Source organism: Callospermophilus lateralis, chromosome 10 (assembly GCF_048772815.1).
Source record: "Callospermophilus lateralis isolate mCalLat2 chromosome 10, mCalLat2.hap1, whole genome shotgun sequence".
In the NCBI taxonomy this organism is placed as follows: Eukaryota; Metazoa; Chordata; class Mammalia; order Rodentia; family Sciuridae; genus Callospermophilus; species Callospermophilus lateralis.
In genome coordinates, this window is record NC_135314.1 from 43,415,066 (window position 1) to 43,426,498 (window position 11,433).

The 11,433-nt window shown below is 44.1% G+C and overlaps 1 protein-coding gene across 1 annotated transcript; it reads right to left on the bottom strand.

Moving 5' to 3' along the window:
- Positions 1-243: 243 nt before the first annotated feature.
- Positions 244-1,755, bottom strand: LOC143407805 (sperm motility kinase 2B-like). Its single transcript, XM_076866991.2, has one exon. It carries the CDS (start codon positions 1,753-1,755, stop codon positions 244-246), a length of 1,512 nt encoding a protein of 503 aa, XP_076723106.1.
- Between the last annotated feature and the right edge of the window lie 9,678 nt (positions 1,756-11,433).

An 11,433-nucleotide genomic window follows, 5' to 3' on the forward strand; every position in this document is an offset into this window, starting at 1 on the left:
TCCTTTCTTTGAATCAGAGCACTTTTAAATTTTGCAACACAAATTTTATTATACAATTTGTCCAAAATCAATGTTATCAAAAAACATGTCAGAGGAATGGGAGAAGGAAAAGGGGCAGGACAGGGTGAAGTGTCCCAGGCAGAACAGTCTCTGGTGTCTTCCGCAGGTGGGGGCAGAGGAATCGCAGGCTGTCCACTGGTCCTGTCTGGCTCAGCTCTCCACTTTCTTGGAGCCACAGAAGGTCTACTGATCCGGCTCCGGCTCACTTCTCCTGCGAACCCTTGGAAACACTCTATTGCGGGCACGTGGCATGCAACAGCACAGTCTTTGGACACAGTTAACGATCCTCCTAGTCCAGCTCTTCCTGGGTTCTCGGGGTTCCTCTGGGGCTACATCTTGGGCCGAACTGCTGCGGACGGTCTCTACTAACCTGAGCAGGCGCTTCCAGCGGTTGGGCAAGTAGGACACCGAGTGAGACTGGGAGGCTTCGTCAGGAGGCGGGGCCTCAGCAGGCTGCAAGTCCAGAGGAAGAGCAGGCAGGCTGGCCCTTCTGATGCCCACCTGCCCTGGCTGTTTGGCTTCCTCAGGCAGCTGGTGCTTATGGGGCAAGGGCAAGGCTTGAAGGACAGGCTCACTCGTGCTCCTCCTTGGGAGCACAGGGCCACGGGAAAGGCCCGCAGGACAAGAGGAAAGCCTAACCCTGCGAGGCACAGGCTTCCCTGGGTACATGCACTCTACCCCCTGGCTTTTCTGGTGCTGCAGAATCAAGTAGTTGGCCATCCTTGCATCAAACTTTCTCTTGGCCAGAGACACCCAGGTTTGGTATGGATCGAGACCATTGTCAACCAGGAGCGCCATTATTTGGGGGTCTGGGTGTTTGGGAAGAGCCTCACTACGCTGTTGGGGTACACGCTCCCCACCCTGCTTCAGCCATGGGTGCCGAGAGATTTGCTTGACTGTGGGCCGCTTCGGGGGCTGCACAGTCAGTATGCTGTGGATGAGCCTTCGGGCTCTGACAGGCACTGAGTCAGGGACATGGTACCTTGCGTGAGTGATCCGCGTCAGCAGGTCCTCATAGGACGTGGAGTCAAATGGGAGGCTCCGTGTCAACATAAAATACAAGATGACCCCCAGGCTCCAGACGTCCACCGGGGGTCCCTCATACTCGTGCCGCAAGACACCTTCAGGGGCAAGGTATGGGAGTGTGCCCCAGATCCGCCTCAGCTTCTCCCCAGCCCTGAACCACGTGGCGGCACCAAAGTCGATCAGCTTGACGGTGCCTCTGGTATCCAGCATGATGTTCTCTGGCTTCAGGTCTCGGTGCACGATGCCCTGGTCATGGAGGTAGCCCACGGCACACACGATCTGCCTGAAAACCCTCCGGACCTCCTCCACCTGCATGCCACGTCTGATGTGCTCAAGCAGTTGTCCCCCACCTACGTGCTCCATCACCATGTAGACGGTGCTCTCGGTGCCAATCACGTGAAACAGCTGGACCACGTTGGGGTGCTCCAGACTCATCATTATCTGGGGTTCGTTGAAGGCGGGAATGTTCTGCACTTCCAGTGCCAGGGCTTTCACTGCCACCTGTGCCCCTGAGAGGCGATGGAGGGCTAGGCTCACCTGGCCATACCCACCACGCCCGATGACCTTCATGAACTCATAGTGCTCCATGAAGGCTGCCACACTGCAGGAACCTGGCACCTGCAGTGCTGCTACACTACTCTCACTACTCTCACTACTCGGGCTAAACATCCTAAGCAGGAACACCAACTAAGGATGCTAGCTTAAAAACAAAATAACAAGCCAAAACAACAAAGCAAAACCAAAAACCAAAAACAAAGCAAAATAACAAACCCAAATCAAAAAACCAAAAGCCAAAGACCACAGCACCACCAACCACCAACCACCAACCACCAACCACCGAATACCAACCACCAACCACCAAACGCACTAACTATCTGGGAGTCCGACAGGTCACCACCAAGAGCTTCCTGTACTTGTGGACAAAAACCCAGCCCTGGCCACTTTCTTATATACCCGCTGTTGGAAACTTCCTCACAATGGCTCCTTGTGAGTTCAGAGCAAGAAAAGGACCAATCATGCCTGGTCTAAACCCTCAGTGGTCATCTCCCTTTGGGGCCTCCAGAACTGTTTCCATGTCACAACAAGAATACAAATGGACTCCAGACATATATATATATATATATATATATATATATATATATATATATATATATATATTTTTTTTTTTTTTGGTTCAGTTGGTTATGGAGACTGATATTTACTTGTTTACAAATTAAAAGGACTTGTCATTTCAATTCTAAACATTTCTAATAATTCTGGGCTTCTGAAGACCTTATCATATCTACACTCAAGGTATTCAATTTCTTTTTCTTCCAAATCATTGGTCTCAAAATATAATAGCACTTGGCTCCCATTATGATACTGAAACAACATGATCTGTTCCCTAACCACAGTCATAACACCTATGGGGCTAAGAGGGAGGAAGGCTTCATCCTAATAGCCCCGTATAGTCCTACTGGGGAATTCTCATTGGAAACTCTGGAATTCAAAAAAGAGTGGGTTGATATATTCAAAGTGATTAAAAACAAAATATGGACGCCAAGAATCCTAAAACTGGCAAAAGTGTCCTTCCCACAGAGAGAAGAAATGGAGGTCTTCCCAGATGAAGGAGTCTCTTCCTGCTGCTGTAATAAAATACCTTGGAATGGGTAATTTTTTTTTTACACTTCCATTGATTTATATATTGCCATACTAGGGTCTTTTTGTATTCTGCTGCCTTTCCTATCCTTTACTATCCCCCTCCCCTCCCCTCCCCTCCCCTCTTCTCTCTCTACCCACTCTACTGCAGTTCATATCTCCCCCTTGTATTATTTTTCCCTTTCCCCTCGCTACCTCTTGTATGTAATTTTGTATAACCCTGAGGGTCTCCTTCCATTTCCATGCAATTTCCCTTCTCCCTCCCTTTCCCTCCCACCTCTCGTCCCTGTTTAATGTTAATCTTCTTCTCATGCTCTTCGTCCCTACTCTGTTCTTAGTTACTCTCCTTATATCAAAGAAGACATTTGGCATTTGTTTTTTAGGGATTGGCTGGCTTCACTTAGCATAATCTGCTCTAATGCCATCCATTTCCCTCCAAATTCTATGATTTTGTCATTTCTTAATGCAGAGTAATACTCCATTGTGTATAAATGCCACATTTTTTTTTATCCATTCGTCTATTAAAGGGCATCTAGGTTGGTTCCACAGTCTTGCTATTGTGAATTGTGCTGCTATGAACATCGATGTAGCAGTGTCCCTGTAGCATGCTCTATTTAGGTCTTTAGGGAATAGACCGAGAAGGGGAATAGCTGGGTCAAATGGTGGTTCCATTCCCAGCTTTCCAAGAAATCTCCATACTGCTTTCCAGATTGGCTGCACCAATTTGCAGTCCCACCAACAATGAACAAGTGTACCCTTTTCCCCACATCCTCGCCAGCACTTGTTGTTGTTTGACTTCATAATGGCTGCCAATCTTACTGGAGTGAGATGGTATCTTAGGGTGGTTTTGATTTGCATTTCTCTGACTGCTAGGGATGGTGAGCATTTTTTCATGTACTTGTTGATTGATTGTATGTCCTCCTCTGAGAAGTGTCTGTTCATGTCTTTGGCCCATTTGTTGATTGGGTTATTTGTTATCTTGTTGTCTAATTTTTTGAGTTCTTTGTATACTCTGGATATTAGGGCTCTATCTGAAGTGTGAGGAGTAAAGATTTGTTCCCAGCATGTAGGCTCCCTATTTACCTCTGTTATTGTTTCTCTTGCTGAGAAAAAACTTTTTAGTTTGAGTAAGTCCCATTTGTTGATTCTAGTTATTAACTGTTGTGCTATGGGTGTCCTATTGAGGAATTTGGAGCCCGACCCCACAGTATGTAGATCGTAGCCGACTTTTTCTTCTATCAGACGCCATGTCTCTGATTTGATATCAAGCTCCTTGATCCATTTTGAGTTAACTTTTGTGCATGGCGAGAGAAAGGGATTCAGTTTCATTTTGTTGCATATGGATTTCCAGTTTTCCCAGCACCATTTGTTGAAGATGCTATCCTTCCTCCATTGCATGCTTTTAGCCCCTTTATCAAATATAAGATAGTTGTAGTTTTGTGGATTGGTTTCTGTGTCCTCTATTCTGTACCATTGGTCCACCCGCCTGTTTTGGTACCAGTACCATGCTGTTTTTGTTACTATTGCTCTGTAGTATAGTTTGAAGTCTGGTATCGCTATACCGCCTGATTCACACTTCTTGCTTAGCATTGTTTTTGCTATTCTGGGTCTTTTATTTTTCCATATGAATTTCATGATTGCTTTCTCTATTTCTATAAGAAATGCCATTGGGATTTTGATTGGCATTGCATTAAACCTATAGAGAACTTTTGGTAATATCGTCATTTTGATGATGTTAGTTCTGCCTATCCATGAACAGGGTATATTTTTCCATCTTCTAAGATCTTCTTCTATTTCTCTCTTTAGGGTTCTGTAGTTTTCATTGTATAAGTCTTTCACCTCTTTTGTTAGGTTGATTCCTAAGTATTTTATTTTTTGGGGGGATATTGTGAATGGAGTGGTTGTCCTCATTTCCATTTCAGAGGATTTGTCGCTGATATACAGGAATGCCTTTGATTTATACGTGTTGATTTTATATCCTGCCACTTTGCTGAATTCATTTATTAGCTCTAATAGTTTCTTTGTAGACCCTTTTGGGTCTGCTAGGTATAGAATCATGTCATCTGCAAATAGTGATAATTTAAGTTCTTCTTTTCCTATTTTTATGCCTTTAATTTCTTTCGTCTGTCTAATTGCTCTGGCCAGTGTTTCGAGAACTATGTTGAACAGAAGTGGTGAGAGAGGGCATCCCTGTCTTGTTCCAGATTTTAGAGGGAATGCCTTCAGTTTTTCTCCATTCAGAATGATGCTAGCCTGAGGCTTAGCATAGATTGCTTTTACAATGTTGAGGTAAGTTCCTGTTATCCCTAGTTTTTCTAGCGTTTTGAACATAAAGGGATGCTGTACTTTGTCGAACGCTTTTTCTGCATCTATCGAGATGATCATATGGTTCTTATTTTTAAGTCTATTGATGTGTTGAATAACATTAATTGATTTCCATATATTGAACCAGCCTTGCATCCCAGGGATGAATCCTACTTGATCATGGTGCACAATTTTTTTGATATGTTTTTGAATCCGATTTGCCAGAATTTTATTGAGGATTTTTGCATCTAGGTTCATTAGAGATATTGGTCTGTAGTTTTCTTTCTTTGAAGTGTCTTTGTCTGGTTTAGGAATCAGGGTGATGTTGGCCTCGTAGAATGAATTTGGAAGTTCTCCCTCTTTTTCTATTTCCTGAAATAGCTTGAAAAGTATTGGTATTAGTTCCTCTTTAAAGGTTTTGTAAAACTCTGCTGTATACTCATCCGGTCCTGGGCTTTTCTTAGTTGGTAGTCTTTTGATGGTTTCTTCTATTTCCTCAATTGATATTGGTCTGTTTAGGTTGTCTATATCCTCCTGCCTTAATCTGGGCAGGTCATATGACTTAAGAAATTTATCGATGCCTTCACTATCTTCTATTTTATTGGAGTATAAGGATTCAAAATAGTTTCTGATTATCTTCTGTATTTCTGAAGTGTCTGTTGTGATATTGCCTTTTTCATCCCGTATGCTAGTAATTTGATTTCTCTCTCTTCTTCTCTTCGTTAGCATGGCTAAGGGTCTATCAATTTTATTTACTTTTTCAAAGAACCAACTTTTAGTTTTGTCAATCTTTTCAATTGTTTCTTTTGTTTCGATTTCATTAATTTCAGCTCTGATTTTAATAATTTCTTGCCTTCTACTTCTTTTGCTGTTGTTTTGCTCTTCTTTTTCTAGGATTTTGAGATGGAGTATGAGATCATTTATTTGTTGTTTTTTTCTTTTTTTAAGGAATGAACTCTAAGCAATGAATTTTCCTCTTAGAACTGCTTTTAATGTGTCCCATAGATTCTGATATATTGTGTCTGTGCTTTCATTTATCTCTAAGAATTTTTTAATTTCCTCCTTGATGTCTTCTATAACCCATTGATCATTTAGTAACCAATTGTTCATTCTCCAAGTGATGCATGTTTTTTCCTTCCTTCTTTTATCGTTGATTTTCAGTTTCATTCCATTATGATCAGATAAGATGCATGGTATTATCTCCACTCCTTTATATTGTCTAAGAGTTGTCTATGCCCTGTGACATAATATATGATCTATTTTTGAGAAGGATCCATGTGCTGCTGAGAAAAAAGTGTAACTGCTTGATGTTGGGTGGTATATTCTATATATATCAATTAAGTCTAGGTTATTAATTGTGTTATTGAGTTCTATAGTTTCCTTATTCAACTTTTGTTTGGAAGATCTGTCCAGTGGTAAGAGAATTGTGTTGAAGTCTCCCATGATTATTGTATGTTGGTCTATTAGACTCTTAAACTTGAGAAGAGTTTGTTTGATGAACATAGCTGCACCATTGTTTGGGGCATATATACTTATGATAGTTATGTCTTGTTGGTGTATGGTTCCCTTGAGCAGCATGTAGTGTCCCTCTTTATCCCTTTTGATTAACTTTGGCTTGAAATCTATTTTATTTGATATGAGTATGGACACTCCTGCTTGTTTCCAAAGTCCATATGAGTGATATGCTTTTTCCCAACCTTTCACCTTCAGTCTATGTATGTCTTTTCCTATCAAATGCGTCTCCTGTAGGCAGCATATTGTTGGGTCTTGTTTTGTGATCCATTCTACTAGCCTGTGTCTCTTGATTGGTGAGTTTAAGCCATTAACATTTAGGGTTATTATTGAGATATGGGTTGTTCTTCCAGCCATATTTGTTTATTTATGTTACTAAACATGGTTTGTTTTCCTTTTTGATTATTTTTCCCCCCTTTACTGTCCTACCTCCCACTGTTGGTTTTCATTGTTATTTTCCATTTCCTCTTCCTGTAATGTTTTGCCGAGGATGTTTTGAAGACATGGTTTTCTAGCTGCAAATTCTTTTAACTTTTGTTTATCGTGGAAGGTTTTAATTTCATCTTCCATCCTGAAGCTTAATTTCGCTGGATACATGATTCTTGGTTGGAACCCATTTTCTTTCAGTTTTTGAAATATGTTATTCCAGGATCTTCTAGCTTTCAGAGTCTGTGTTGAAAGATCAGCTGTTATCCTGATTGGTTTACCCCTAAATGTAATCTGCTTCCTTTCTCTTGTAGCTTTTAAAATTCTCTCCTTATTCTGTATGTTGGGCATCTTCATTATAATGTGTCTAGGTGTGGATCTCTTATGATTTTGCACATTCGGCGTCCTGTATGCTTCTAGGATTTGGGATTCTGTCTCATTCTTCAAGTCTGGGAAGTTTTCTCATATTATTTTATTGAATAGGTGGCTCATTCCTTTGGTTTGGACCTCTATACCTTCCTGTATCCCAATGACTCTTAAGTTTGGTCTCTTTATATTATCCCATATTTCTTGGATGTTCTGCTCATGGTTTCTTAACAGTTTTGCTGAGCTGTCTATGTTCTTTTCAAGTTGAAATACTTTGTCTTCATTGTCTGATGTTCTATCTTCTAAGTGTTCTACTCTGCTGGTAGTATTCTCAATTGAGTTTTTAAGTTGGTTTATTGCTTCCTGCATTTCTAGGATTTCTGTTTGTTGGTTTTTTATTACCTCTATCTCCCTGTATAGTTGATCTTTTGCTTCTTGGATTTGTTTATGTAATACATTGTCGAAGTGGTCGAAGTGATCTTTCATTGTCTGATTTTGCTGTCTAATGTCTTCCTTGAGACTCCAGATCATCTGCAGCATGTATATCCTGAATTCTTTATCTGACATTCCATCTGCTGCAGCTATTACCTCTTCTAAAGTTGAGTTGACCTGCATTGCTTGTGGTCCTTTCTTTCCTTGTCTTTTCATATTGCTCGTGTTTCTTTCTGCTTAGTGAAACTGTTGTGTTTTTGAAATTTTCCCCCTATATATTTATATTGCTCTTGTATAGTTGAAAAGTCTCCCTTTCAGGGGCGGGCGGCAGCTCTGCTCCTCCTCCAATTGGGGTGATCTGTCTACCTCGCTGGCGGGCCGCTGGGACTGTTCTGCCGGTCGGTCGCAGGTCTGCCTACCTTGGAGGCGCGGGCAGCGGCTCTGCTCTGCCCTTCCTCCAATTGGTGTGACGTGTCTACCACGTCCGTGAACCCCTGGGCCTGTTCTGCCAGTTAGTCGCGGATCTGACTACCTTGCAGGCGCGGGCGGCGGCTCTGCTCTGCCCCTTCTCCAATTGGGTTGTCGTGACTACCACGCCGGCAGGTCGCTGGGCCTGTTCTGGGCGCGGGCTGCGGCTCTGCTCTGCCCCTCCCCCAAGTGGTGTGACGTGTCTACCACGCCGGTAGGCCGCTGGGCCTGTTCCGCCAGTCTGTCACAGGCCTGCCTATCATGCGGGCTCGGGTGGAGGATCTGCTCTGCCCCTACTCCAATTGAGGTGTCATGACTACTACGCCGGCAGGTCACTGGACCTGTTCTGGGCGCGGGTGGCGGCTCTGCTCTGTCCCTGCTCCAATTGGGTTGACGTGACTACGACGCTGTCGGGCCGCTGGGCCTGCTCCAACCGCAGGCGAAGGCTCTGCTCTGCCCCTACTCCAATTGGGGTGACGGGTGGCGTGTCTACCACACCAGCAGGCCGCTGGGCCTGATCCACCGGTAGGTTGCAGGTCTGCCTACCATGCGGGCTCAGGAGGTGGCTCTGCTCTGCCCCTCCTCCAATTGGTGTGACGTGTCTACCACACCAGTAGACCGCTGGGCCTGTTCCGCCGGTCGGTCGCAAGTCTATCTACCTTGCAGGCTCGGGCGGCGGCTCTGCTCTGCCTCTACTCCAAATGGGGTGATGTGGCTGCCACGCCGGTGGGCCGCTGGGCCTGATGCGGGCTCGGGGAGCGGCTCTGCTCTGCTCTGCCCCTCCCCCAAGTGGTGTGACGTGTCTACCACGCCAGCAGGCCGCTGGGCCTGTTCTGCCAGTCTGTCACAGGCCTGCCTACCTTGCGGGTGCGGGTGGAGGATCTGCTTTGTCCCTACTCCAATTGGGGTGTCTTGACTACTACGCCGGCAGGTCGCTGGACCTGTTCTGGGCGCGGGTGGCGGCTCTGCTCTGTCCCTGCTCCAATTGGGTTGACGTGACTACAACGCTGTCGGGCCGCTGGGCCTGCTCCGACCGCAGGCGAAGGCTCTGCTCTGCCCCTACTCCAATTGGGATGACGGGTGACGTGTCTACCACACCAGCAGGCCGCTGGGCCTGATCCGCCGGTCGGACGCGGGTCTGCCTACCTTGCGGACTCGGGAGGCAGCTCTGCTCTGCCCCTCCTCCAATTTGTGTGACGTGTCTACCACACCAGTAGACCGCTGGGCCTGTTCCGCCGGTCGGTCGCAAGTCTGTCTACCTTGCAGGCTCGGGCAGCGGCTCTGCTCTGCCTCTACTCCAAATGGAGTGATGTGACTGCCACGCTGGCGGGCCGCTGGGGCTGATCCGGGCTCGGGGAGCGGCTCTCTGGTGATTATTATTAACTCTGATTCTTCTTGGTCCTAGACTGGTTTAAAAAGGAAATACATACTTCAGAGATACAGGAATCTAAATGTACAAATTTGAACTCTGGCTCACAGACAAAAATTTGCAAAAGGCCTGGATCCAGTTTAGTAATCTATATCATTTCAGAGAGATATAGGTGCTAAAGGGGCAGATTACCTAGCAATTAGCCCTTAACACCCACAAAGTGGCTACTGCAGAAGCAGCAGCACAACTGTTAGGAGGTCCTGTACCTCTAAGCTCAAATCTAATTCTGTCTCTTGGGGTAAATTATCTTAACTCAATGTGTCTTGAATTATTATTATTATTGTTATTATTTTGCTATGCTGGAGATTGAACCCAGGGCCTCATGCATGTTAGGAAAGTACTCTACCATTGAGCTATATCCCCACCCCCAAATTCTTGCTTTGTATTTTCTTTACAAAGTGAAGGTGGTGCTTTATAGTCTCTCTGTGAGGATTAAATGAAATGCAGTTGTAAGCACAGCTCAGAGTGAACTTTCACTCATGTTAGCACAATGGTACCATCCAAATCCCTCCAAAGGGTGTGGATACTACTCAGGCCTGAAGACAGGGAATCAGAAATTAAGAAAACTTCAGCTCTCTCAGTCAAAATGAGCCTGTTGTGCTAGAAGTGGCCATTTTAAATCTTTTTTTCCCCCCCATGTCTTATACATGTACTTAGGGTAATGATGTCTAACTCATTCCACCATCATTCCTCCCTTTTGCCTCCTCCTTTCCCCTCCCTCCCCTTTGCCCTAAAGTTCCTTCATTCCTCCCATGACCCCCCCAGCCCCCCCAGTCGCCATTATGTGTCAGCATCCTCATGTCAAAGAAAACATTTAGCCTTTGGTTTTTGGGGATTGGCTTGCTTCACTTAGCATTACATTCTCCAACTTCATCCATTTACCTGCAATGCCATGGTTTTATTCTCTTTTAATGCTGAATAATGTTCCATTGTGTATATATACCAAAGTTTCCCTATTCATTCATCTATTGAAGGGCATCTAGGTTGGTTTCATAATTTAGTTATTGTGAATTGTGCTGCTATAAACATTGATGCCATTTAAAACTTTTTGGGAGAACTGGGGCCTCACCAACAACTTCCAGAGTAGTTTCATTCTGCCATCTTGTGGACACAAAGGGCAAAATCAGATTTGGAGCAAAATTGTTTTTGTCGTGATCTTGTACATCTGTAATTTACCAAAAAAGTATTTCCTGATTAGTACATGTTGAACTTTCTACCAAGTCCACTTACTAATAGACTCCACTTTTTAAGGAAAACAACCATCCATTATCCTAAACACTAAGCGCAAAACTAATTTTTCTAAGACATTTGTATTTACAAACTATGAATTTCAAAGATTGAGGAGGGAGGAGAGAATGCTCTAAAGTAGTCATCATCACAAACCTTCCCACTGCCATTATCCATCTATACAGAGCACTCTTCACATTTATTGGACACATAGATCAGAGTAGCCAGAGTCTCTGAGGGCGATGTCTTCCTAAAAACACTGGGTGAAATCATTGAGAGAATAAAAGCAATCCATTAAAATTAAAAATTAAAAATGTTAGCATGACCAAGATGAATATTTGTTAAGGCCTATTGCTTGAATTAGTTGTTTTGCTGGTGTATTTCCTTTGTTTTGATTTCTAAGAGCATCCCTGGGTGTCCATTAGGATTTCCATTTTGTGTAAGATGAAGACATTCACAGCTAAATCCCCCTGGAAAGTTAATAATCACAGCATGCTCAAAGTGGCTAGTGATCTCCTGAGGCTATTTGTTACTCTTTTTACCAT